Source organism: Macaca mulatta, chromosome 2 (assembly GCF_049350105.2).
Source record: "Macaca mulatta isolate MMU2019108-1 chromosome 2, T2T-MMU8v2.0, whole genome shotgun sequence".
Lineage (NCBI taxonomy): Eukaryota > Metazoa > Chordata > Mammalia > Primates > Cercopithecidae > Macaca > Macaca mulatta.
Window position 1 is genome coordinate 101,157,805 of NC_133407.1, and position 27,724 is coordinate 101,185,528.

The window sequence follows — 27,724 nt, forward strand, 5'->3', positions numbered from 1 at the left end:
CCTGGCTCACTAAAAAATAAATTTAAGTTGTTGTCCAGGCTCTTACTTTTGAATCTGAGTATCTAATTTTCCTAAGTGTTTGAATATGTCTTGACTTCTGTTGAGTCCTTAATGCCTGCAAATTTTAAAAATAAAGAAGGATGGCACTGCAGAAATGTGAGTTCCTCACAATAACTCAACAGTTCTACATATTTACAGTCATTCAATTGCTCTCACCAGAGGCCGTGGAATAGGTTTTTGAGGTTTTTTGGATCCTAATTTTTTCATTGCATTATAGTATTTCTTCTGTTCTTCCGTCATAAAAATGTCTTGGCCACCTAAGTATATGGAAAAGATAAGAGCTAATTACCTTTAACACTTTTTTTTTTTTGGAATCTAGTTCTGAATTTTTTGACACAATTTTAAAGTTACATTACATTTCTATTAACAGTTCCTAAAATTCCAATAGTAAGCTTAAGAGACTGGACTATAGGGAAATGCTGCAAAGAAACAAGATTTAAGTTAAGGTATACAAGAGAAATAAGGTTTCATCAGTTATTTTTCATTTTTTAGAACAGAAAGGTTATAAATCTTTGCAAATATACACAGAATCTTTACAAAAATTTGATATATTTCAGCTTGCATAAATCAAACCACGATGCAACAAAAACAGAAATTAGTACCAAAATTTAGACAAAAATCTCATAAAGGGCAACTGGATTTCTCTTAAATAATGAATACACATAACACTACTAACAAAGCTGCATAAAATCTGTTCAGAGCCACTCTCAGGGAAAAAAAAGTTCTAACTATTTTCACTACTGAGCAAGAAAGAACAGAAAAATGAGCTAGGATTCTCACATCTGGAAATTTGAGGGCAAAATATCTAGCATGAAATTTAAAAACAACCTATAAATGTCCAAAGAGGGGAATGATCAGGATAAATTATGATCTATCCATAATATGCAATGTAATTCAGCCCTGAGAATTCTTTTCTTTTTTTTTTTTTTTTTGAGATGGAGTCTCGCTCTGTTGCCCAGGTTGGAGTGCAGTGGAGCGATCTCGGCTTACTGCAACCTCCGTCTCCCGGGTTCAAGCAATTCTTCTACCTCAGCCTCCCGGGTAGCTGGGATTACAGGCCTGTACCACCACAGCTGGCTAATTTTTTTGTATTTTTTGTAGAGACTGGGTTTTACCATGTTGGCCAGGCTGGTCTCGAACTCCTGACCTCAAGTGATCTCTGCGCCTCGGCCTCCGAAAGTACTGGGATTACAGGTATGAGCCACCACGCCCTGCCAGCGGCCCTGAGAATTCTTATAGCAAAGATACTTTTACGACATAAGCTTATAACTAATGAGGTCAAAACTACAAAATTAAAATTATAAGGTAATTCTAACTGTGTAAAAGTAATACAAAGTGACTGAAATGGATTATACCAAAATCATAAGAGGCATTGTCTAAAGTGATTACCATTTGGTGGCCACTTTAGGGTGATTTAAAATTTCTTTTTATCTTCCTTAATTTTCACATTCACTATAAAGCTCCTGTGGATTTTAGAATAAGCAAAATAAATATGTGTTTATTATAGTGTATGGAGAAGGAAACCTCCCTAGCCCTGCCTCTTCCCCAATCATCTTCTTTCCAAGTAGGGTGGATAGATCTGCTGAGGCCTGGGGGCTGGGGGCCAGGATACATTGGCTGAAAAAGGAGAGTATATTATTTTTATTGTGGTAATAAAGTGCATTTGAAAGATTATTAAAATATGACCCTCCTGTCATATTTAATAAATACTAATCCTGGTGGTGGTTGTTCTATTAGGGATCAATTATTAATGGGTTTCATCTCAATAGTAACAATGTCCATTGATTAAGAAGGTAAAAGAGAATAAAAGCAATGACTTAACTAAACCCAGATGTTTTCAGTCTTCTTTCAGCCTCATCTTTGAGGATCATCTCCAGGCAGACAGGGGAGGCTCCCTCCTTGTTATTGTGCAGATCATAAAGGCTACTTTGTATAATATTCTAGGCCAGAATTATGTTTCAATGCATTTGGAGGACAGAGATAAAATTACCAAATCAAGACAACTCGGATACTTATCTTTTTCTGCTGTTGGTTGAAGTTGTCAATAATAACACCAATGAAGAGATTCAGAGTGAAGAATGAGCCAAAGACGATAAAAACTACGAAGTAAATGTAACCGAGTGAATTGCTCTCAAACGCTGGCTGCTGTTCTTTCTGTTAGAAATTTTTTTAATAAGAGAAAAAAACAATTACTGGAGAAAAATATAAGCATCGAACTGCCTTATCTAGAAGACCAAGGTGTTTCTTACAGCAGCATTGACTACATAGCCTCTTCCTAACAGCCATGGACCCTGTTGGGAGCCTGTCTCTCAGTTTTCCCAGCTCAGCTTGAGTGGTGGCATGTGGTGGGGACCTGGGGTGGTGGAAAATTGGGCTTTTTATTCTAAGCAAAGGAGAATCATTGAGGGATTGTAAGGGAGAGGAGTGGTATGATCACATTTGTGTTTTTAAAAAGTCATCCATATGGAATGTCCATATGGATATGTAACTGGAGGGAACCTGACTGGAAGTGAGGCCACCAGAGGAGGGGCACATTCACCTTGGGCAGAGGTGACTAAACTACTAAATGTTGTCAAACTACTATGTCCCCCATATAGAGCCCACTGCTTTATTTAATATGTGGTTATGTCCTTTCACTCTTAAATTCCTTGTGCCTAGCATACCTTCTGATATGTAGATTTTTGACACACATGGAATAAATATCTAAATGAATGAATGAATGATCAAGCTCTAAAATGGATACAAATTGACTTCAACCAGGCTCTCCTAGTTCGAGGTACCGCCCAAATCATCTGAGATCCCTTTCATTCAAGTCCTTCGCATTGTTATTGGCTTCAAGCACTTTTAGGCAGGTGGCAAAAGAATTTCACTTTTTTCCCTTCTATCACATCAAAGACGTAAGTGCTGATAGCTCTGACTAATGTTGAATGTATTTATGGTATTTGTTATTCAACACTCACAATGTAGACTAGTGTAATGAAGTTAATTATTTGAAAATATTATTTCTCTCTTTTGCTACGAAGACTACCTGAACTTAGTCCAGGTTTGCTTGAGGCATCCATTTATTTGAACAAAAGGTAGACATTAGTACAGAAACAATGTAATGGAAAGAATATTCAGCATTGGACATTTAAAATAAAATTGCCAAGCAGGCTAATAGTCTTGCAAGTTAGGTTATTGCTTTGAGATATAGGAATGTCTACACTCCTTCATGTCCCTCTTTGTTAGATCAAGGGTTTGAAGGTGGAGAGTTTTATTGGAGGGAGGTTTAGACAAGAATATGAAATGATCAAAGCTTACTCAATTTGTCCATAGGAAATGTAGGAAAAATAAACAGAGACAGAAAATCAGAGCTACAAGATATCTGTCCTGATTATCCCTCTTTGGGTCTGGAAAGAGGGGTTGGGATCCAGTAAATTGAGGGAAATGGAAGGCAGAGAGGGTATTCTCGCTTTACTTCTGCATTTTTCTGGAAGGAATTACTAGTAGGAAGGCCTGAGATATATTAGGCAGGCAGGCTGACTTAAGAGATTAGAGTAACATAATTGAACAGAGAGAAGTCTCTTGAACCTCTCAGTTCTCATGTGGCTTGGACATGGAGTTCATAGCTATGGGCTTGTCATGTTGGGCCTTGTAGCAAGGGATGGGAGTAGACTGCCAAGGACCCTGTGGAGGATATGGCAGAGAACCAGCATTTAAGGCCAGGAGGAAATGATGGGGAGAATGCCCGCAGTTTCAACAATCACAACTTCAATATTTGAGGCCAGCAGGGTGCTGGGTGACTACATAGACAAGAGTCATCAGGCTAGAAGCCAGCATACAACAACCAGTACATAGCAGGACCAGCACCAAAACAGGCACCCCTCCACACATTTCCACCCACCTGTCACTCACTCTGGGAGCATTTGCAAGCCACACACCTTGTCTGCTACACATCTGCAAAACCTTTCCTCCCCACTCCCCATCTCCACCTCCACGAAGATGGATGTCAAAGCCAAACTAGAGTGAAGGTCATGTACTCAAAAAGACAAATGAGTACATTAGTATTTTTAAAATATTTCCTTTCCTATAAATTGTAATTATAAAATTATGTTGTGTATATAATTATAAAATTACATTTTAAAATTATGAAATTATAAAAGTACATTTTATAATTATATACACAACATAATTTTATAATTACATATAAAAATTATATGTAATTAATTTGTAATTACATATAAATATATATAAACATTACAATGTAAACTATAATTGTTATAAACAGTTAAGTATCTACTGTTAGCTCCGCCTTTCCAGAAAGTTGATTTTATTAACACACCCACAGAAGTAAGCAAACTCAGATTTGTTGCTATGCATCATCTGTATATTAACTTATAATGCCAATCTGTGAATTTATAATGACAACTGGAATCACCATAAAGATTCATTCTCATCTCTTGGTGCTGCTATAACACTACTCAAACCACCTCTACTGCTACTACAGGTTGAACATCCTTAATCTGAAAATTCAAAGTCTCAAGTGTTCCAGAATCTGAAACTTTTTGAGTGCTGACATAACATGCAAAGGTCATGCTTAAAGGAAATGTTCACTGTGGCATTTTGGATTTTCAGATCAGGGATGCTCAACTGTAAGTATTATGCAAATATTCCCAAATCTTACAAAATTCAAAATCTGAAACCCTTCTGGTCCCAAGCATTTCAGATAAGGGATACTCAGTCTGTACCAGCTCACAGGTACTGAATACGGTGTTAGGCATCAACTCTGCTGACTCCCAAACAGGTCAAAACACACACATGTGCTGCAATAGAAAACAGTAATTTCTGCCATTGACTCCATTCTTGAGCTAACCATCTGCTCACTCTATGGCTTTGGGAAACTCTTTCTTTTTATCCCTCAAATTTCCAAGCTGGAAAATAGAAGCTAGGCTAGATTACTGAGTACACTTCCAACTTTGGGAGTCCGTGATTATCTTTTTCTTTAACTAAAATTCCAGTTGGCCATCACTAGGGAGTCTGGAGCCATGGAAGGGTCTCCCTTGCAAATTTAGTGCAGTCTTAAGGTTTTCCACAGTCTAAGACAGATACTCTTTGAAATTTGGTTTCTGCTTATACAACCATTTGGAGAAGAGGTAAGAGGAAAATCAAGGCATCCTGTGATTCGGCCACTTTTGGCTCCATCTCCTATATGAGTGGTTTTTCCTTGGCCACCATGGAGAAAGAGGATTGGATTTTAGAAAATACTGGGTGGGTATCAGATACTCACTAGAGGATGCGTAAGAACCCTTTGTATCAGGCAGTGGTATCTCATGGTGTTTTGTTCCAAAGAAAACAAGGCAGAGAACCCTGGCTGCTGGAACTATGATGCCATAAGTTCTGGACTGTCCATGTAGCCGTGGTATCTCTGACTTGACCCTAACACTCCAGAACATGGTAGAACACTGACTCACCTCTCTGGAATCAACAGCTGCATATATAATATCCATCCAGCCCTTAAATGTTGCCTGCAACAAAAGCAGAAAAACATGAATAATACAAATGTAGACTTGCCATCAACAGACACGTGGCATGGAAAAGCAGGTGAGGTCCAGTGGGCTGAATATATAAGATGATACCCCAACTTTCTAGGACAGGATGCTCAAATAAAAGAACAGTAGAAGAGAACTCAAGGATGTGTGTCTTGGATTTTTTTTCTTCTTCTTCATTTGTACAAGATACAAAGTTTAAAAACAAGAAATTTCCACCTTAAAAGTTACCAGAGAAGCTGAAGCTGTGGCCCAACAGCTGAAAAGAGACTGGCTAAGGGTTCTTTTCTGATGCCATATTTATTTGCACTGCCTGTTCAAGACCTGGCAACTATGGTTTAAACAGGGAACTGTTCAAAGTGTCATGACCTACACCCAAGGCTCCACTCCTCTCTGCCTGGAGATGTGGAGAGCCAGCAAAGGTGCCATACAGGACAAGGTGAAATGTACAGATCCTTAAAGGGGCATCACTAGGAAGCTGAGGCTCAGCAGTCAATGAAGTTGCAGATGCTCAGTAGAGGACAATTCCAGTAGACATTGGCTTTCATATGAGGAATCAGGATTTGCTTCTATTATCACAATGGAGTCACTGCATTTTTTAGCTGAGAAACAATTCATGATTATTTGAAGTATTTTCTCCTCAGAGTGAAAAACATACTGATTGTACTCACCACTTGCAGCAGAGCGAGGTAAGCATTTCCCACATTGTCAAAGTTGACTTTCTGGTTGATCCAAGAGAAATTGCCACTTTCACATTGACTTTTATTTGCAATGATGGTATAATTTATAACTGACTCTGTTCCATTAATGCATTTCCCAAATTTTCCAGAAAAGAAGTGTACTCCCAGAATACAAAATATGAGCCAGAAAATGAGGCAGACAAGCAAAACATTCAGAATGGCAGGTATGGCACCTATGAGAGCATTGACCACCACCTTATGGAAACAAAACCAGAGAAAACCATAACAGACTGGTAGGATGCACCAGGCTCTTCGATTCTCAGGATGGGCCTGATGCGCAGGGCTGGATCTCTTGGAGCTCTGTCCTTAATCTCCACATACATGCGCCCCACCCCCATGACAAGCCCTGCTCTCAGCTACCTACATAATGGGTCCTCTCTGTTGCCACTAAGGATACCTTGAGAAGTGCCCTGTGATGACAGTGTTAGAGACTTATGGACACCTACCCCAGGATTCTGAAGGGAAGCTAGAACTCATCTTGGCTGTCACAGAAGCTTTTAGGGTAGAAAGTACTATCTTAGGCTTTTCCCTACCTCTCAAATTCTAAGCAGTAGGCAGGCTGGGAAATAACCCAGGGAAAGCTTGGCAATTTAAGGAAATCTCAGCCCAGAAAGAACTGTTGGTCTTTCCACCCTTCCCTGTTAACTGAACTTCCACCCACTCCTCTGCAGAATGTACCTTCATTCCTTCAAACTGGGACAGCGCACGAAGAGGCCTCAGTGCTCGCAGAGTTCGGAAGGACTTCAATTCCTTTAAGTTAATGAGGGTGGTCACAGAGACCTGATGGGAAGAGAAGCCACAGGTAATGCACCTGACTTGGTGTCCAGCTCAAAAGTCCATTTTTCTCCTTATCTACCAAAGCTACAGTCCATAAAGGTGGGGACAATGCACTCACATTATTTGTTTAGTGAAAGACAAAGAAAATCTGAGAAAGTGTTGTGAATTAAAGGAAACCAAAGAGATATAACAATCATATGTAATATGGGGTCCTGAATTGAATCCTGGATTGGAGTGGGGGCAGGAGGTGGATGCATAGAGGGAATTAACCATAAAGAATCTTGTTATGGCAGTCAATTGAAATAAATATATTTATTTATTTATTTATTTATTTATTTATTTATTGAGATGGAATCTCGCTCTGTCGCCCAGGCTGGAGTGCAGCCATGCGATCTCGGCTCACTGCAAGCTCCGCCTCCCAGTTTAACGCCATTCTCCTGCCTCAGCCTGTAGCTGGGACTACAGGTGCCCGCCACCATGCCCAGTTAATTTTTTTGTATTTTTTAGTAGAGACGGGGTTTCACCACGTTAGCCAGGATGGTCTCGATCTCCTGACCTCGTGATCCACCCACCTCGGCCTCCCAAAGTGCTGGGATTACATGTGTGAGCCACCGCGCCCAGCCAGTCAATTGAAATTTATTATGACAGTCAATTGCCCTAAAAAAGCTCTTTATGGTGAATTTGAAAAATTTGAAAATGGACGTGGATTTTAATTCAATCAATGTTAAATTTCCTAACTTTGATCACTGTATTGTAATCATGTGAGACATTGTCCTTGTTAGGAAATATACATTGACATGTTTAGCGGTAACAGGTTTGATGCTTGCAACTTAATCTCAAGCAGTTCAGGGGGGAAAAAAAGAGAAAAAATGACAAAGCAGATGGGTGACAATAATTGGTGAACCTGAAGAAAGAATATGTGGATTTCATTATGCTATTTCTTGCAACATTTTTCTTAGTTTGAAATGATATCAAAATAAAAAGTTACATGGAAAAAATTAATTATTTGCTAATAGTTCCCCTAACCCAAATCACTCCTTATTGGGGAATTAAATGCTATTTTCTCTCCCAATACACTTCTCCTCAATAGGACAGAATTGAGTATTAGAAAGCTCTGTTAAGTATACCAAATTAAATCTTAACAATATTTACAGATGCTCAGTAGAGGACAATTCCAGAAGGCATTGGCTTTCATATGAGGAATTAGGATTTGCTTCTATTATCACAATGGAATCAATGCTGAGCTTGAGTTGAGGCTGCTTGCTGCAGATCTTCAGCCATTCTTATTATGGAGAGTTTTCAGAGGCTCAACTTGGAAGAAGAGTTGCTCAGCTGGATAGAAAGTGAATCAGGCTAGTCCTGACTAAGCTGATGTCAGAGTTCACTATTAACTAAAAACATTCCTCACAAATCTTGCCAACCTCATTGTAGCAGTGAAGAGAAATTGAGTTAATATGACAGAATATTAAGATTTTGAAATTTATAATCAATTTATAGTGTATTTATAATGTTTTTAATGGGCTTTTTGTTTACAATGGCACCACTTTTAGAGAGTTATTTAAGTAGCTTTTGCGTAAATACTCCATTTGTTCCTAGCCAGATGAAAACAGATGGCAAAGTTTAGCAATTCTTCTGTTTTACCAAATCATTGTCATAGTTGGTGAGAAGAGATGTTCCTACAGGGACCTTACACACCTCTTTACCTGAAATCTCACCCCAGTTTCTGTTCCATCAGACTTGCAGGTATCAGTGAGACACAGAGAAGCACCCATATTCTTTCCCATCCTACTGTACTCACTCTTCAAGTGAGAAGTCATCTACTAGTTTTATCTTATTTTTTAAATCTAACTTGCATTTATCACTCTGCACTGTTTTTGAAATCATCATATTGATTATATTCTCATGGTTTGCTCCTTGTAACTATTGAGGAATAGTACAGCATATAAATCTTCATATTTTATGGATCCACTCCTCCTTGGTGAATACCTAGGTTATTTCCATTTCTTTGCTATTAGGCAAAACAGTACACTGGACAGTATTATGCACAACTGTACACTGGACAGATGTGTGCATTTTTCTTGGGTACATAGGCAAGAGTTCTCCTTGGATCTATAACAAGTGATATTTGTGGATTGTGAGTTGGGTCATTTGTGATTTTTACTTAACAGTGCAAAATGTTCCCTACAGTGGCTGTACCAATTAAATTATTAGCAGTGGTTTGAGATCACATTTTCCTGTATCCTTCTAAATATCGATGTTATCCAACTTTAAAATTTTTGCCATGGCTGGGCACAGTGGCTCAAGCCTGTAATCCCAGCACTTTGGGAGGCCGAGGCAGGAGGATAGCTTGAGCTCAGGAGTCTGAGACCATCCTGGGCAACATGGTAAAACCCGTCTCCACAAAAATTACAAAAATTAGCTGGGCATGGTGGTAGGCGCCTGCAGTCCCACCTATTTAGGAGGCTGAGGCAAGAGGATCAATTGAGCCTGGGAGGCAGAGGTTGCCACTGCACTCCAGCCTGGGTGACGGAGTGAGACCATGTTTCAAAACAATATATTTTGTTTTCCAATCAAATGAGTAAAAAGAGGCCTCTCATTTTAATATGCACTTCTATGCTAACTGGTGATAGAACTAGTGTATATTTCATCATACATTTATTCCTTTTGTGAACTGGCTGTTTGTATACTTATCCCATTCTTACTTTGGGTTGTTTTTTTCCTGTGAATCTGTAGGAAATTTTTATATGTTGTGAATAATAATGAATGATCTGTTGTGGCAAATACTGTCTCTCAGGCTCTAGTTGGTTTTTAACTGTAATTAGAGTATTGTTGAATACAAAAATAAAAGTTTTACTACATTTTGATGTAGTTGAATTGTGTATCTTCTTGTGATTTATACTTTTCTAATAAAAATTATGATGGCAATTTTATATAATCTTGATTGACAATAAATATTATAGAATTGTTCACATACGTTCTCTCATTTAATCTGTACAACAATATCCCAAGCTAAGCAGCATTTTGCAACATATACCATATTATAGGTGAGAAAACCTGAAGCTAAATGGATCAGCAACTTGTTTCAGGTCATACAGCTGATAAGTGGTGAATTTCAGATCCACACCACAGTCTGCATGCTGTCAAGGCTAATAATAATAATAGTAAACCACATGTGTTGAGTTCTTTATCTGTGATTTATAAAGATATACAATTGTAATATTATTTTCTTCTTATTTGATTAATTTCTGTTCTATTCATTTTATTATCAATATTATGTTTGTCTCACTAAATAAGTTTGCAAGCTTTCCCTTTTTTGTCTATTCTTTGTAACAATTTGAGTAAGATGAGATTAATTGCTCCTTGTAAGTTTGGTGAAACTTACCTGCAAAACCATCTGGGTCTTGTGATAATATGATTGTATACATAGAAAACCCTAAAGAGTCATTCAAAAAGCTTCTAGAACTGGCAAATGAATTCAGCAAAGTTTCAGGTTACATAATCAATGTACAAAAATCAGTAGCACTGTGATACACCAACAGTGACCAAGCTCAGAAACAAGTCAAGAACTCAACCCATTTTACAATAGCTGAAAATAAAACAAAATAAAATAAAATAAAACACTTAAGAATATACCTAACCAAGGAGGTGAAAGACCTCTATAAAGAAAACTACAAAAATACTTAGGAATATACCCAACCAAGGAGGTAAAAGACCTCTACAAAGAAAACTACAAAACACTGCTGAAAGAAATCATGAATGACACAAACAAATGAAAACACATCTCATGTTCATGGATGGGTAGAATCAACATTGTGAAAAATGACCCTACTACCAAAAGCAATCTACAAATTCAATGCAATTCCCATCAAAATACCACTATCATTCTTCCCAGAACTAGAAAAAACAATCTTAAAATTTACATGGAACCAAAAAAGAGCCTGCATACCCAAAGCAAGACTCACCAAAAAGAGCAAGTCTGGAGGTATCACATTATCAGACTTCAAACTATACTATAGGGCCAAAGGTACCAAAACAGCATGGTACTGGTATAAAAATAGGCACACAGACCAATTGAACAGAATAAAGAACCCAGAAATAAAGCTAAATACCTACAGCCAACTGACCTTCAACAAAGCAAACAAAAACATAAATTGGGAAAAGAGCACCCTATTCAATAAATGGTGCTGGGATAACTGGTTAGCTATAGGTAAGAGAATGAAACTGGATCCTCATCTCTCACCTTATAGAAAAATCAACTCAAGATGGATCAGAGATTTAAATCTAAGACCTGAAACCATACAAATTCTAGAAGATAACATGGGAAAAACTCTTCTAGACATTGGCTTAGGCAAAGTCTTCATGACCAAGAACCCAAAAGCAAATGCAACAGAAACAAAGATGAATAGATGGAACTTAAACTAAAAAGCTCCTGCACAGCAAAAGAAACAATCAGCACAGTAAACAGACATCCACGGAGTGGGTGAAAATCTTTGCAATCTATACATCTGACAAAGGACTAATATCCAGAATCTACAAAGAACTCAATCAAATCAGCAAGTAAAAAAACAAATAATCCTATCCAAAAGTGGGCAAAGGACATGAATAGACAACTCTCAAAAGAAGATTTACAAATGGCCAACAAACATAGGAAAAAATGTTCAACCTCACTGATTATCAGGGAAATACAAATCATAACCACAATGCAATACCACCTTACTCCTGCAAGGATGGCCCTAATCAAAAATTATAGATGTTGGAGTGGATGTGGTGAAAAGAGAACACTTCTACAATGCTGGTGGGAATGTAAACTAGTACAACCACTATAGAAAACAATGTGGAGATTCCTTAAAGAACTAAAAATAGATCTGTCATTTGATCCAGTAATCCCACTATTGTGTAACTACCCAGAAGAAAACAAATCATTATATGAAAAAGACACTTGCACACTCGTTTATAGCAGGCACGATTCGCAACTGCAAAAATATTGATCGGCCCAAATGCCTATCAATCAAATCGTGGATAAAGAAAATGTGATATATATATATATGGTATATATATAGTATATATATACCATATATATATATATATATGGTATATATATAGTATATGCCATATATATACACATACACCATGGAATACTACTTAGCCATAAAAAGAACCAAAATAATGGAATTCACAGCAACCTGGATGGAATTGGAGACTATTATTCTAAGTGAAGTAACTCAGGAATGGAAAACCAAACATTGTATGTTCTCACTCATAAGAGGGACCTAAGTTAAGAGGACACAAAGGCGTAAGAATAATACAATGGACTTTGGGGACTCAGGGGAAAGAAGGGTGTGAGGGATAAAAGACTACATTGTGTACAGTGTACACTGATCAGGCGATGGGGCACCAAAATCTCAGAAATCACCACTAAATAAGTTATTCATGTAACCAAACACCAGCTGTTCCCTGAAAACCTATTGAAATATAATAAATAAATAAATAAATAAACAAACCCACCCACCCATCTGGGCCTGGTACCTTTTGACAGTGTGGCTTTGGACTACTGTTTTGATATCGTTAATGGTGATCCTAGATTTCTAGTGAAACTATCACTAGTTTTCTATTTTGTATTCAGTCAGTTTGGGCAATTTATAGTCCACATCCTCATTTTTACCTGTGAGAAAATTACTGTCAAAAGAGGGGAAGTGTTTCGCTTAAGGTTACACAAAAGGAGGGTAGACCAATTAGCTTTAGGACCCAGGCTCCTAAGTGTAGGGCTTGTATCCAGTAAAACACAGGTCCCTATAATTGAGATACCAATCTTCTGTTTATCACATAGTTTATAGGGCTTTCTTTTTACTATAATCTACTAAGATAATAGGTACAGAATTATTTGTTCTCTAGAAATTAACAGGACTGACAAACGTGGATGTTTTTATTCTCATCTTTGAATCCTGTTGTAGCTTCTATGGCATTGATGCCTTTCTAAAATGCCTGAACCGCAATGAGCTTCTCTTTCCTTGCCTCTGAGCTTCTGGTTTTCTTGTTTGCAATGTGGTAGATGTCATGTAATACTGATGAACTCAGGATATTGATGTCCACATTAAATGAACACATAGTCTGTTTGTGCTAACCAGCAACATTATGGTTCTCCAGTGGGGTTTGCTGACCACATGGTTTATGCTCATGCATTTGTCTTATCTACTTCCTTGCACAGCAGGGACAAAGTTTAACTAATTTTATCATGATGGAAAGAAGGTAATGTTAAAATCAAGGGCCCTGGAGTGAGACTTACTAGGTTCCACCACTTCTAATTATTTAAAGGTATTACATAATCACATGTATCCTGAAAATGCGTCCATCTACTATATATCAGTAAACATAAAATTAATCTTAAAAAGAGGATGTAATGTTAAATCAAGAGTTTTGGAGTGAGGCTTACTAGGTTTGTATCTCACCACCACTTCTAGCTGGGCAATCTTGAACATGTTTCTTAGCCTCTCTATAACTTACTTTCTTTCTCTGAATATACAAAAATAGTAGTACCTGCCACAGAGTGGCTATGATAACTAAAAGACAGAAGGCATTTGGAACATATGGAAGAGTACTTGATACAGAGAAAGCACTCAATAAATGTGATCCACTAATACTATTATTAGCTTTTGTGTCATATAGCTAGACATGTGAATTCCAATTTCACCACTTATCAGCTCTATGACCTGAAACAAACTGCTAATCCTCTGAGCTTCAGGTTTCCTTGTATACAGTGTGGGAGGCGTCACACGATGCTGCTTAACTCAGAACATTGTCATGCATATTAAACGAGAGACTGTATGTGAACAATCCTCTTATGTTGCTTGACAATTAAGATGGATATTAGCCTAGTCTATTGGCTGCTGACCAGCTTTGAGAAGTCTTCAAAAGAAATATACAGTTGGAAGAAGAAAAAATCGAGGATACTGAAAGTTATTCTAGGTACATATCATACATAAACAGTGCTTATGCAGAGAAGTGAATGAATCATGGGAAAGGAAAAAACCTTTCCCATCATGGGAAAGGTTGGAGTGGTGAGCATATAAAGTGCAGTGTATGAGGAGTGAGACCTAGAAAAGGCTAAACTGCTGATAGACAAATGACAACTACTTCCAAGTACTGCGAAGAGGCAATGATAATAAGAAAAACTATTTTAGACAGACATCCCACATGAGGCACACAGGAAAAGCAGCCCCCATATGATCCCTGCCTTAACCACTACCCCAGCCTGTGTGGGACACAGAGATGGTAAACTTACAATCACAATGATGAAATCAAGGCAGCACCAGGCACTGGTGAAATACTTTCCAAATCCAAAGGCTACCCATTTTAGTACCATCTCCAGGATAAAAACATGTGTAAAAATAATGTCAGTACAATTTAGTAATTCTTGGATTTTGGGTCGGTCCTTAAGGTTAACATCTTCAAATATCTGAAACGAAAAAGCATAGCCATAGGCCAGACTGAATATTTGCAAAGAACTCCTTGGTAACTTTGCTTTTTGTTTTTCTTCCTTATGTGAATAAAAACGGGTATCTCTCTTGGTAATGAGGTTTTGCTCAAAAGATATTAAGGCTAAACTTTTCCAATGGAATCCATTCCTTGAGTAAGTAAAAATGGAAGAAGGAAAATCCTCTTTCTTCTGTTGTCATAATAGTTTCTCAACTTCTTATTACTGGTCCCCTGAATATTAAAACTTCTTCCTAATGGATCACATTATTTCCTGGGCTTCCTCATACTTTCAACTGCTGCCAAATATGTCTTGTCAACATTCCCAGGACCACCCAGTGGCACAGACCATCTCTCATCCTCCCAATTGCCTTGGTGAATTAATTCAGTGTCTCTTTGTTGCTTATAACATGAAGTCCAAGTGCTTTAGCCCACCCTCTAAATCCTGCCAACCCTGATGCCCCTCATCTCCCCCTACAAACAGCCTCATCCATTTACCTTACCATTCCCTACAAATAGTGTCATTTCATATGTGTGCCATGACACACAAAATTTGGAACACTCTGGGCTAAAGCTCCCAGTGTAAATTACTTTGAGTATTGAACATTGTTATGTGTAACTATGAAAAAATAAATTCTGGCTTTCAGAGCAACCCTTTTTAATGCTATATCCAAACACTTCCCTCACCCAAAGTGTATGTGATTCTACAGGGTCTATATAACTAGGGTATAAGCTGTCCTTTTGGCCTTTACAGAGTTACTGAGAATGAAAGAAAGGAAGAAGGCCTGTTACTAAAGCTGCCCATGAAATTTACGCCAACATTGAAGGCAGGAAGGAAATCACCTTTCCTGTTGGGGACTAGGGTAAGCCCACAGCCCCAAAGTCCTGGGGTGAAAAAAAGAATGCAAAAGAGTGAAACAGTCTCACTTCCAATTGCCAAGTGGGTTTTTGGCTGGAGAAGGCCCTCTATCTCATCCTCTGCTCTTTCCGCTCTTCTTTGGCTTTAAGATTTCAACCTAGCTGATATTTTCTACAGGAAACTGTCCTGTTCCAGCAGGATTGGGTTAGGTTCCCATCCTACATGCTCCCATGTCACCCACTGCTTCCCTGAGTAGGCCACTTAATTGCTCTATCTATCTTGATCTATACTTTCTGGTCTATAATCGCTCCAGCTGTCTTTCCTACTAGACTTCAAGCTCCTGGAGGTCAGGGACTTTGTTTGTTTGCCTCTTGAGGATAAACAAATCTGAATGGTATTAGGTGCTCATTTCCTCCCTTATTTGGGAAGCTTAACGGTAAGATGGTTCAGCAGACCTGAGTAGTTAGCTCAATGGATGAGCAGGCTTATATCTGCAACTGTGCTTCAGAGGCTTCCACATTCTATCTAGGCCGTTTTCTGACACAGGAAGCTCTTATTACTACATAGTTGCCTAGACCAGAGTTTCTCAAACTCTAATGGACCCCAAATCACCTAGGGAACTTGTTATAATGGACTGCTTGTTACAATGTAATAATCTACATTTCTAACAAGCTTCCAGGTGATTCTGATGCTGCTGATAGATATATATAGTGGCAAACGACTTGATGTCTCTTGTTCTCATTGTCTACAAATACGTACAGAGAAATACGGGCTGGGTCCTTCTCCTGGCACCCTCTGCATCGTGTATTCAGCTTTGTTCTGCCCAGCCTGCACCTGCCTTTCTGAAGGCAGGTAAAAACTGGGGCTGTGTGCCCTCTGCTACATTTCTGATCATAAATTTTCTTTTTATGGCACCATGGGGCATTTTTGCTGTGGCCTTTTAGCAACATCACTGCTTTCCCACTGCCTATCATAAGTATCATTTGTGGAATAAATACAAAAAACCCTACCACTTGAGTAAGAGTAGACAGCCAGTCAAAATGTAGTCACCGGCAAGTGTACAGGTAACACTAGACCCAAGATTAACAATAAAAATTGATCAAGGGAATCCTCTGGGATGGTTTTAGAGAAATCTGCTTTTCTGTCTGAAGAATAATTTACACTGTAATAAGTAGACAAACGGAGATGTATGTTGATCACAATCCCTGGTGGCCTCTGGTATGTATTCCTCTCTTTTCACCAGAGATCACACAAGTGTAAAACACTAATCAGAAGCTATGGGGTGTAGGAGCAAGATATTTCCTTGCCTTTTCCACTTGCTAATGACTCACTGTGAAATGTTCTGTCACTCTTAGTAGGGGAGAACCCAAGACTCCTGGGTTTAGTAATATGGAACCAAACTCTCATAACAAACTCATAACTGTTTGTTATGTCAAACAGTAAGAGAGTTTGGTTCCATATTATTTAGCTCCACATTACTGTATAATCATTTTAAGTGAATATACATGATAGAAAAAAGCAGAAAATAGAAAAGGAGAGGGAGAAATATGCAGATGATAAGAGAAAAGATACTATCCCCCTAGCAGAGAGGGGAAAGGGAGACAAGAAGGACCAGAAGGTGTGAAGAGAGAGCATAAAGGAGTGGATGGCTTTATGGCTATGGAAGCTGATGGGTTCAGAGTTATTTCTAAACTTCATTGGGACTCATACCACACTTTGATCATGCATATAAAGCAACATCTCCTTGTCCTTTCTTTCAAGGGATCATGAATGACAGAAAACACCAAGGCAACTTATTATATCCTAATCTGGTCCCTGTAACTCCCTCCTATAATATTTTACCTTTCAGAAAACAGCACTTTGGTTTACAGTAAGAGGGAGAGTAAAAGCATTGCTGTCTAGAGGAGGAACTATGGAGGATATAGTGAAAATGTCTAGAAATCCCCCAAAATTGAGAGGTAGATGATCAAGGACCAGACTCTAGTGGCCACTTTAAAGTGCTGGTTTTAGTTACTCTTCCACACAGACGAAGCATCTTTGCTTGGGGATATCCCAGTTGAGCATGACTTCAGAAGTTGTGCAAAACCCTGCCCACTGCGGGAACCAGCAGCACCAGAGACCACTTCTGCCTGGTCTCCCATATTCACAGTCCCATAAGAAGCCAAGTAAGAGTGCAGCTTCCCCAGCTGCCCTGATGCCCAATGTCTCCACAAGACCATGATGATTTACCAGTGCCCCACTGCTCAGCAGAATCACAAAGATAATAAAGCTCTCAAACCAGCTGTGTTTCACTATTTGGTAGCAGGTTTTCCGCAGGTTCCACCAAATGACCCAGTGAGGCTTTCTCTTGTCCATGCTACAGCATGGAAAGCAGCAACCAAAGCCTGAAAGGAATTAACGGTAGGCACTATCATTAGTGTCTGTAATAAATTGCATTAAAATGCAACTTTTCACCCCCTCCTGTGTTCATATCCCTTGCCACGTGACCTGCAGTTGCTCCCATTAAAGAAGTACAGCATCTTTTTCTAACCGCTTAAATCTGGTCCCAGCCATGTGACTTGCTTTGGCCAATAGAGTAGAATGGAAGTCACACCGTGCCAGTTCTGAGCCCAGGTCTTGAAAAGCCTTGCATGTTTCCATTTGCTCTCTTGTGTCATCTCCATAAAAAAAGGCATATTCAGGCTACCCCATTGGGTCTGGAAGGAGGCTGATAGACATGTGGAGCAGATCCATGTTGCCCTGTTGAGCCCAGACTAGATAACACTTGCATGAATGAAGCCAGCCAAGATCAGCAGAATCCTGCAGGCACATGTTTATTATTTTATGCCACTGAGGTTTTGTGGTTGTTTGTTATGCAGTAATTTTTTTTGGTAATCATAAAGAGATCATGTCTGGAGGACTCCAGGGAATTAGGTAGAATGGTCACAGGCTTTGTGAACCTCTCAGGTCATACACGAAAGAATTTCATCAAATGTCGAGATGTTTACAAAGAGCTGAGCATTTGTTCTCAACACACACAGGCCTTCAGCATAGACCACATTGCCCTTTCCACCTTTTCTCCTCCTCCCCTTATACAAATTCTGCTGATCCTTACTTCATGATGATTATAACATTTTGCTCCTTTCCTCATCTTCTTAAACCACTATGGGCTCTCTTCACTCTGCCTCTTTTCTTCTTCCAAGAATGTCAGTAGGTTCATCTTCCTAAAATACTACACTTTTTTCCTGGCTTTTATCCCACTCCTCCCTTCTTTGATAAAATCACCCTTCTTTCTCATCTCCACTGTTGACATCATATGCACACCTCAAGGGCCAGTGCAAATGTAAATCAGGAGAACTGCAATCTACTGGAAATCCTTAATCCAACTTCTGTCCAGCTTTGGAGCTGTTAAACAACCTGGAATGTGACTTTGAAATCTGTTATCTGTGTTCTTTCTGGACCCAATTTAGTCCTAATCTGATAGATAATTTTTTAGATTCATTCATTAATTTGTTGTCACTTATATATTCATTGACATTTGTTGAACCCATTTCTGGGCCGGCTTCTATTCTTACACAAGAGATACAATGCTGATGAAGTCACTGCCTTTGTTTTTAAGGACCCCATGGGGGAAACCAGTGCAAATAAGTTCACTACAATGAATATAAGAAATAGTAAAAGCCATAGGAAAAAGCCACTACATCCACTCAAGGAATTAGGAAAGGCTGCATTTATTGATTGCTTATTTTTGTTCCAGATGCTCTTCTAAGTGATTTATACTAACTCATTTAATACTCACAGCAGCTCTTTGCTTTGGGTACTATTATTACCCTCATTTTAGAAATAAAGCACAGAGAGGTTAACTAAATTGAACAAGTCGCACAGTTCATAAGTGGCGAGGCCAAAATTTGAGCTCAGGCAGTCTTGCTCCTAAGCTAAAGATCCTGACTACAATGTCTGAACTCTTTTCTTGGTCTTTCACCTCAAATATACACTGACATTGAATGCCCTGGGAACCACAAAAAGTGGCAGACATATTGACCCAGTGGGCTTTCTAAGAAAGTTTTCTAGAGTGTTTACCTGGCATGTTGGGCCATGTGAGAGGAGCCCAATTAAAGCAAGAATTTCCTGAAATCTTCTCTGCCTAGACCTGACAATCGCCCCAAGAATCTATGGGTGCCCTCTCATTGCTTTTGTCTCCAATAGAAGTAGAAAGATGCTGTCTACTAAAACCACAGAGCCTCAGAGAAGAACAGAAACCCCATCCAAAGATTATGTGAACTGGATGCAGAAATACTGCCACTTACCTTTGGGCAAACATCTCTCTGGTTGCTTTTCGGGAACCATCTCAGGTAACAATCCAAAGCCATCCTGAAGATCAATGGTGCTACATTCTGATAGTATACTGGTAACATCAGACTTCTGCACATCAGAACAAAAGGAATGGGGAGCCATTTACTAAGACCTTCTTTCACCATGGTAGTATGGAGTTTCTCACTGTCTGATTTTTTAAGGATGAAATGAACTAGACAAAGGTTTCTAGGATGAGGTGTGTCAAGAACCACCCCTCCTGCTGGGCTCTTCTCTAAGTGCTATGAGCAGTCTGATTTCAGAAGAGAACTCTCTAGCTCATCTCTATGGCTGAGGAATGGCAAGGCATATGCAGATATAGTACCTCTACTTTTTCTCCCTATGGATCATAACCCTGATATGCTGCCTAAGCGATAAGACGACTACTTCACTGAGACTGTAATTTTCCACTGTCTCACCTACTGGAATAATAGGCCTAGACCAGAAGTTCTTATTTCCTTGGCCCTCCAGGAGATATTTTGGCAGTGTCTAGGACATTTTTCATTTTCTTAACTAGGGGATGCTACTGGCACTGAATGCATAGAGGCCAAGGATATGGATAAACATCTTATAATCCACAGAAAAGCTCACCGCAACAAATAATTGTCCTGCTTCAAATGTCATAGAAGTAAAGTTGAGAAACTTGGCCTAGACTTTTGCTCAAAACTCGATTCTTGCAATTTTCTCTGCATTAACTGTGCCATTTTTCCATAATAGCTATCCTGGAGAAGGTGTGTGGATGAGCCACAAGCTCCTCTGACATCCTAGGAAAATTACCTTTCGGGGATCCTGTATGGTCAGATGAGGCTCATCTTCAGGGAACATGTCAATTTCCACATTTTGAACTCCCTGGCTGGTGGGCTTCTTGTTCTCCTGATGGAGCTCATAGGCCTAACACAGAGAGCCCAGGATAGAATTAATATTCCTCCTGGACATGTCACTTAAGATGAAAGAAGTTTGAATGCTATTTCGTTTTCTCTTCGTCATGAGAATAAGCCTTTGACATTATTACTCTTTTTTCTCTTTAAAAACTGCTCCTGGAAAAACTCAACATAATTCTGGGAAAACTACTAGAGGAAACAGATATTGAACTTGTTGCAAAGATACATAATCAAAACAGTATGGTTCTGATACAAAACTCCACAAGTAATTCATAAATAAAACTTATGTGGGGATTTAATATAATTTATATGGGGATTTAATATATTTTAAACATACCCTTTCAATTCAATGACTAAATGATAAATTATTTAATAAATGGTACACAATTCCATTATACAGTAAAAATAAAATATATAATCATATGATATTCTGATGTAAAAATAAATGGGTAAGCATTTTAAAAGGAAAATTTGAAAAATAACTTGCTATCATGTGGGGTACAGAGTTTCCTTAGCAAAATAGGAAACTAAAAGGCATAAAGAAAAATAATATATCACTACATAAAACTGAAAAATAAATTTGGTCTGATGACCTACAGGGATATCTAAGAAGAATGTGTAAAGTCATGTAACCGAGCAGCTTGGCAGCTGAGCCTCAAACCGTGTTTTAAACTTTTTTTTCTTTTTTCCCTCTTCCTGTTCCTCTTTCTCCTCCAAGTCAAAGATACAACTTTGAGACAAACTGCCTACGTGTTACCTCTTATCTTGAAATACAGCCTCGGAATGTGCTGTGAACCTCCACTGCCTTTCCTTTCCCATACTATATTCCCATACCTTTTGCACATTTATTTACCTAAATGCTTTCTAACCACACACCATGCTCTTTTATGTGATCATTAATTTTCTTAGAAGCTTCAAGAGTCAGATCCTGATAGGGACCAGACACCTCTAGAATTCTCTAACAAGATTACTTCAAGAATGGAACCTATCCCCGGCTGTAGACTGACTACAAAATTGACTGCAACTAATGTGTAACCTGGCAGGATCCATGATCCATGATGGTGCCAGCCCCTTCACCAAATGGGACAACAATTCAAGAAGGGCCACTGGAGCAAGTCACACCACTGAGCACCCCCTCATCCCCCCTTGCCTCTTCTCTATCTCAAATGCTTTATTAAAAAACCCCCGCACTCCTTCCACAAATTGAAGAGTAGAATGAGTCTCTGCTCTTCCCCTTGCTGGCACAGATAGTAAGGGAATATTGCTCTTATCATAATTTGTTATTATTTCAAATTCTTTTCATAAGCAGCTAGCAGCCAGACCCTTTTGCAGGTTACAGTTACATCTTGGGTGAATGTTTTACACTAACATCTATGTGAAGACTCCTGCAACTGTGACATTATAAGGTAATGATTCAGAAACATTTCTCCACTCATGTAATAGCATATGTAAAAATACACATACATACTAATGTGTCCAGAATTGGTGGGTTCTGGGTCTTGCTGCCTTCAAGAATGAAGCTGTAGACCCTCACAGTGAGTGTTACAGTTCTTAAACATGGCATGTCCGGAGTTTGTTCCTTCAGATCTTCAGATGTGTCTGAAAATGTGTCCAGAATTTCTCTCTTCTGGTGGGTTTGTGGTGTCCCTGGCCTCAGAGGTGAAGGTGCAGACCTTCGCAGTGAGTGTTACAGCTCTTAAAAACGACGAGGACCCAAAGAGTGACCATCAGCAAGATTTATCACTAAGAGCAATAGCACAAACCTTCAATAGCATGTAAGTGGACCAGCAGGTTGCTGCTGCAAGTTTGGGCAGCCTACCTTTATTCCCTTATCTGACCCCACCCACATCCTGCTGATTGGTCCATTTTACAGAGAGCTGATTGGTCCATTTTACTGAGAGTTGATTGGTCCATTTTGACAGAGCGCTGATTGGTGCATTTACAAACCTTTAGCTAGACACAGAGCGCATATTGGTGCATTTACAATCCTTTAACTAGACCCAAAAGTTCTCCAAGTCCCCTACCCAATTAGCTAGACACAGAGCGCTGATTGGTGCATTTACAAACCTTGAACTAGACACAGAGTGCTGATTGGTGCATTAACAATCCTTTAGCTAGACAGAGAAGTTTTCCAAGTCCCCACTCAACCCAGAAGCCCAGCCTGCTTCACCTTTCAATGGCACTCAGGGTGGGACTTTGTGGCACCTAGCCTGGGTACTCCAGCAGCCCAGAGGGAGCTCAGCCCAGAGGGAGCTCATCCCTCCATCAAGCCCAGCAGGGGTCCGCCGTGCCGAGATTCAGGCCCCACTGAGCCTGCACCTGCACCCACCCAGAACCCACACTGGCCTGCCAGTGCCAAGCGCATCCTGGGTTCCCGCCCACGACTCTCTCTCCAAACCTCCCGGCAAACAGAGGGAGCTGGCTCCAGACATGGCCAGCCCAGAGAGGGGCTCCCACAGTGCAGCAGCAGACCGTAGGGCTCCTCAAGTGCAGCCAGAGTGGACTCCGAAGCTGAGGAGGTGCTGAGAGTGAGCAAGGGCTACTAGCATTGTCACCTCACTAATATAGCCACAAATATACCTCACAAGCATATGCATACAAAAAGGGGTAACCTGTCTATGGACTAGACACAGAAACGAAATATAAAGTAGTAAAAATTTAAATAAGATAGCAGGTAATGGTGTCTAAAAGTACCCTAAGACGAGGAAGGGAACCAGAGCTATATTTAAGACTTGAAACTATGGGCTGAGGTAAAGTTCTTGCACTTAAGAAAAAAAGCCAAAAAAAAAAAAAAAAAAAAAAGCTGTAGCAAATGCTTATAATTACAATTGTACAAAGCTGCATACCTAGTGAGACAGGAAGAAGTACAACCTCAGAAATAGGACCTGGGCAAAGGTACCCACTGGTTCAGTGACTTGATCTGCAATATGACTTGTATCACTATTAGACCACAATCCAAAGTTGGCAATATAAGACATGGATCTGAAATGGATGCCACAGAAGGATTTATTACAGACAATCATAGAACTTAGACTGCAAAGAGAATGACAGATCCTCCCACTAAAGATGAGCTTTTAAGCTAACATTCCAAAATGTATGAGGAAACAAACATAAAATCAGTAGATTTCCTAAAATTAACAACAAGGAGGTGAATTCACTTGAGAAAAAGATGAAAGTAACATAATAATCGGAAAATGTCTTTAAATGAATACATTTATAATTTAATAAAGAAGTCACATAGAGTTTCACTTCTGTGGATGATAGCATGAGAATCTCTGTGAACGTTCTCCCTAGGGAAATAAGTGTAAGTGGTGAAAACTGTTTTAAAAATAATTTGAAGTCTCTGGAAATTATTCTGAGAGTGTACAGCAAATGAAGAAACATTCATTCAAGAAAATCTACTAAAATTCAGTAAGAATGGTAGAAATTGATGACACTGAAGCCATGATCTGATGTCTCCCCCAGGCCCTTCCAGCAAGTTTTATGGAGGCTCCACTTTAGACAGAGGTGGCCAAAAAGATAGGGTTTCCTCTATCCTAGCTCCCAATCAAGGAATGTGGTGATGGGTGCACCAAAATCTCACAAATCATTGCTAAAGAACATTCAAATCCTAGCACTCCACCTCTAAGAAGCTCAATGAAACCCCAAGTAGAAATATCCATGTAACCAAAAACCACTTATTCCCCAAACACTATTGAAATCAAATTTTTTTATGAAATTGAAAAAAAAGACATTGAGCCTTTTGAATGGAAAGGCACATCAATGATATCTGCATAAAAGGAAAATCTTTTTAAATGCTTTTATTTAAAAAAAATACTGCCTACATGTTAAATTACCTATTGCAGGCCAGGCACAGTGGCTCATGCCTGTAATTCTACCACTTTGGGAGGCTGAGGTGGGTGGATCATCTGGGGTCAGGAGTTCAAGACCAGGCTGGCCAACATGGTGAAACCCCATCTCTACTAAAAATACAAAATTAGCCAGGCATGGTGGCACACTCCTGTAATCCCAGCTACTTGGGAGGCTGAGGCAGTAGAATAACTTGAACTCGGCAAGCAGAGGTTGCAGTGAGATGAGATTGTGCCATTGCACTGCAGCCTGGGTGGCAAGAGCAAAACTCTGCCTCAAAAAAAAATTACTTATTGCATATTTATTTTATCTTAGTGCAAGGCCTGTCACATGGTGGTCATTCAATGCATTTGAAATAAAGAAATGCTGTTATCATCAAAAATAATCCCATTTTCCAATACATAAATGATTACAACACCATGAAATGTCTACCAATAAAAATGTATGAGTTATGGGAAAAAAAAAAAAAAAGAAGCAGCAGCAGCTTCAGGCCACCAGCATTTCTTATCTCTTCCAATTCTGAGTTAAGGCCTCTAAATTTCTGGTGAGTGTGGCCAAAATGTCGGCTCCCTTTTTCCATCTAGCCCTCCACTCATAGGGCAGAGACTTTATCCCAGAAGCGGCAGCCCAAGAATACTAGAATCACCCTCATTCCAGCTTACTTGTAGGGCGAAAGCTCTGGGGGTGGGGAGGATTAAGGAAGAAGGAAACTGAGAAGTTGAGAGGCTACTGCCCCTGCCCAAGTGCCTGGAATTGTGCCTAAGAGATTTTGCCCAGAGTGGGAGGCAATTCATAAGAAAAAAGAGCTTTGAAGTTCTCCATAGAACTGGCTTTATTTGAAACAAAGTGGTGTGGGGAAGTAAAAGTCTAAAAGTGCTCTTGAAAACAATGGGTATTTTGTTGGTAAGCAAATAAGAAGAGACTGGTAGCTCTCCTTCAATAAAGGCAACGAACTAAAATATAGGTTAGGAAGCTCAGCACAAGGAACTATGAAAAGAAACAGCTAAGGAGAGTCCCCCTGGGGTCAAAGCAAATCTCAAAGACTGCGCTTAAAAGCTATCACTTCCAGAATTTAATTGAATCAGACAGTTGAGCAATTTATGCCCCATGGCATTGTCAAGGAAAATACAGCAATTATCTAGCAATTAGTTGAGCCTAAAATCAAAATATAATACCAAAAGAGGCAGACAGCTTAACAGAGAGATCACAGGAGACAGTCAAAGATAGCCTTGCTGAAACAACAGTCATCCTAGACTGACTGTGTGCACATCCAGGGACGTACTGTCCTAGGAGTGACACCAAAGGTTTCACATTGTGTGTGAATGGAGGGGGATGGGTTGGAGAGGGAGTAGACTCCACTAAAATAGTCTAGTGAGATTACCATTTAATAAAGAAGCCCCAGAGAGGAGAAAAGTGAATCAGTTATAGAGTTTCCACAATATGTTACTTAAAATGTCCAATACAAAAAATTATGAAATGTGCAAAAAACAAGAAAGCATGACCCATACAGGGGAAAACAATCAGTAATAGAAACTGCACTTGAAAGGGTCAAGATGTCAGAGCTAAAAGATAAAGAATGCAAAGAAGCCATTATAAATATATTTAAAGAATTAAAAGGTACAATGCTTAAGGAAATAAAACATACTATGACAAGGTACAATCAAATGCAAAATATCAATAGAAATTATATTTTAAACAGAGCCAAATACAAACTGTGGAGTTGAAAAGTATCATAACTGAAATGAAAAAGTCACTAGAGAGACCAACAGTACATTTGAAGAAAGAACCAGTGAATTTAAAGATGAATCAATGGAGACTGTGCAATCTAAAGAGCACAGAGAAAACAAAATAAAGAAAAATAAAAAGAGCCTCAGAGAAATGTGGTGCACCATTAAGCACACAGACCAGAAGGGAAACAGAGAAAAATGAACAGAAAAAATACTTAAATAAATAATGGCTGAAGACTCCTCAAAATTGAAAACATTAATCTACACGTCTTAGTCCAATTTATGCTGCTATAATAGAATTCCTGAAATTAGTAATTTATAAAGAACAGAGATGTATTTCCTACAGTTCTAGAGGCTAGGAAGACCAAGATCAGCAGGCCAGCATCTTGTGAAGGACTTCTTGCTGCATCATAACATGGCAGAAGGCATCACAAGGCAAGAAAGTGAAAGAAGGGAAGGGGGCCAAACTCAGTCTTTTATTAGGAACCCACTTCCACAGTAACTAAACCACTCCCACAATAACAGCATTAATCCATTCATGAGACCAGAGCCCTCATAATCTAATCACCTATTAAAGGTCTTACCTCTCAACATTGTTACTTTGGGAATTAATTCTCCAACACATAAACTTTAGAGGACACATTGAAATCCTAGCACTCCACATCTAAGAAGCTCAATGAAACCCCAAGTAGAAAAAACACAAAGAGATCCACACCTAGACACATCATAGTAAAAGTGCTGAAACAAAGAAAAGAGAAAATCTTAGTAGCAAGAGAAAAGTGGTTCATCATGTACAAGGTGACATTGATAAAATTAACATTGACATTGCATTAGAAATAATGGAAGCCAAAGGCAGTGATATGATATATTCAAAGTGCTGAAAGAAAAAACAACAGTGAACCAAGATTTTTATATCCAGTGAGGCTGTCTTTCAAAAATGAAGATGAAATAATCGTGTTTCCAGATAAATACAGAGAATTCTTTGGTAGTTGCCCTACCTTATAAAGAATACTAAAGGATATCTTCCAGACTAAAAACAAGTAACGCTAAATGGTAATACAGCACCCCCAACACACACACACAAATATAGTAAAAAATATATATTTCTTTTCCTTTCTTCTTTTAGCTGATTTCAAAAGCAATTGTGTAAAACATTATGTTTAAAATTGTGTTGCTGGATATGTAACATAGAAATAAAAAAATATATTTGCTAATAAAAGCACAAAGGATATGGGTGGGAGCAAAGTTGCATTGGAGTAAGAAAATCACACCTGCAGGTAACTCACATTCACAGGAACAAATGAAGAGAGCCAAAAGTAACTAAGAAGATTATTAAAGTAAATCTTATAAATATACACTTATTTTTTTTTTATTTTCTCAGCTCCTTTAGTAGACATCTAGTTATATTAAGCAATAATAAAAAAATGTTGCTTGGGTTTTAACATGTATGAATATAATATGTAGAATTAAAAACAATACAAAAAGAGGAGAGAGGAAATAGAGCTAT

At 38.9% G+C, this 27,724-nt stretch overlaps 1 protein-coding gene across 1 annotated transcript in view; it reads right to left on the reverse strand.

The window, feature by feature from the left end:
- The window catches only part of SCN11A (sodium voltage-gated channel alpha subunit 11), a 108,685-nt gene that overhangs the window by 19,581 nt on the left and 61,380 nt on the right, over positions 1-27,724 (reverse strand). Inside the window, exons 16-24 of the mRNA XM_077994190.1 lie at positions 20,538-20,651; positions 19,718-19,832; positions 17,661-17,815; positions 14,382-14,555; positions 7,004-7,105; positions 6,257-6,520; positions 5,511-5,564; positions 2,073-2,214; positions 217-317 (exon numbers count right to left, since the gene is read on the reverse strand). Of these exons, the coding sequence (XP_077850316.1) occupies positions 217-317; positions 2,073-2,214; positions 5,511-5,564; positions 6,257-6,520; positions 7,004-7,105; positions 14,382-14,555; positions 17,661-17,815; positions 19,718-19,832; positions 20,538-20,651 (1,221 nt within the window). The remainder of the gene's footprint in view (positions 1-216; positions 318-2,072; positions 2,215-5,510; positions 5,565-6,256; positions 6,521-7,003; positions 7,106-14,381; positions 14,556-17,660; positions 17,816-19,717; positions 19,833-20,537; positions 20,652-27,724) is intronic.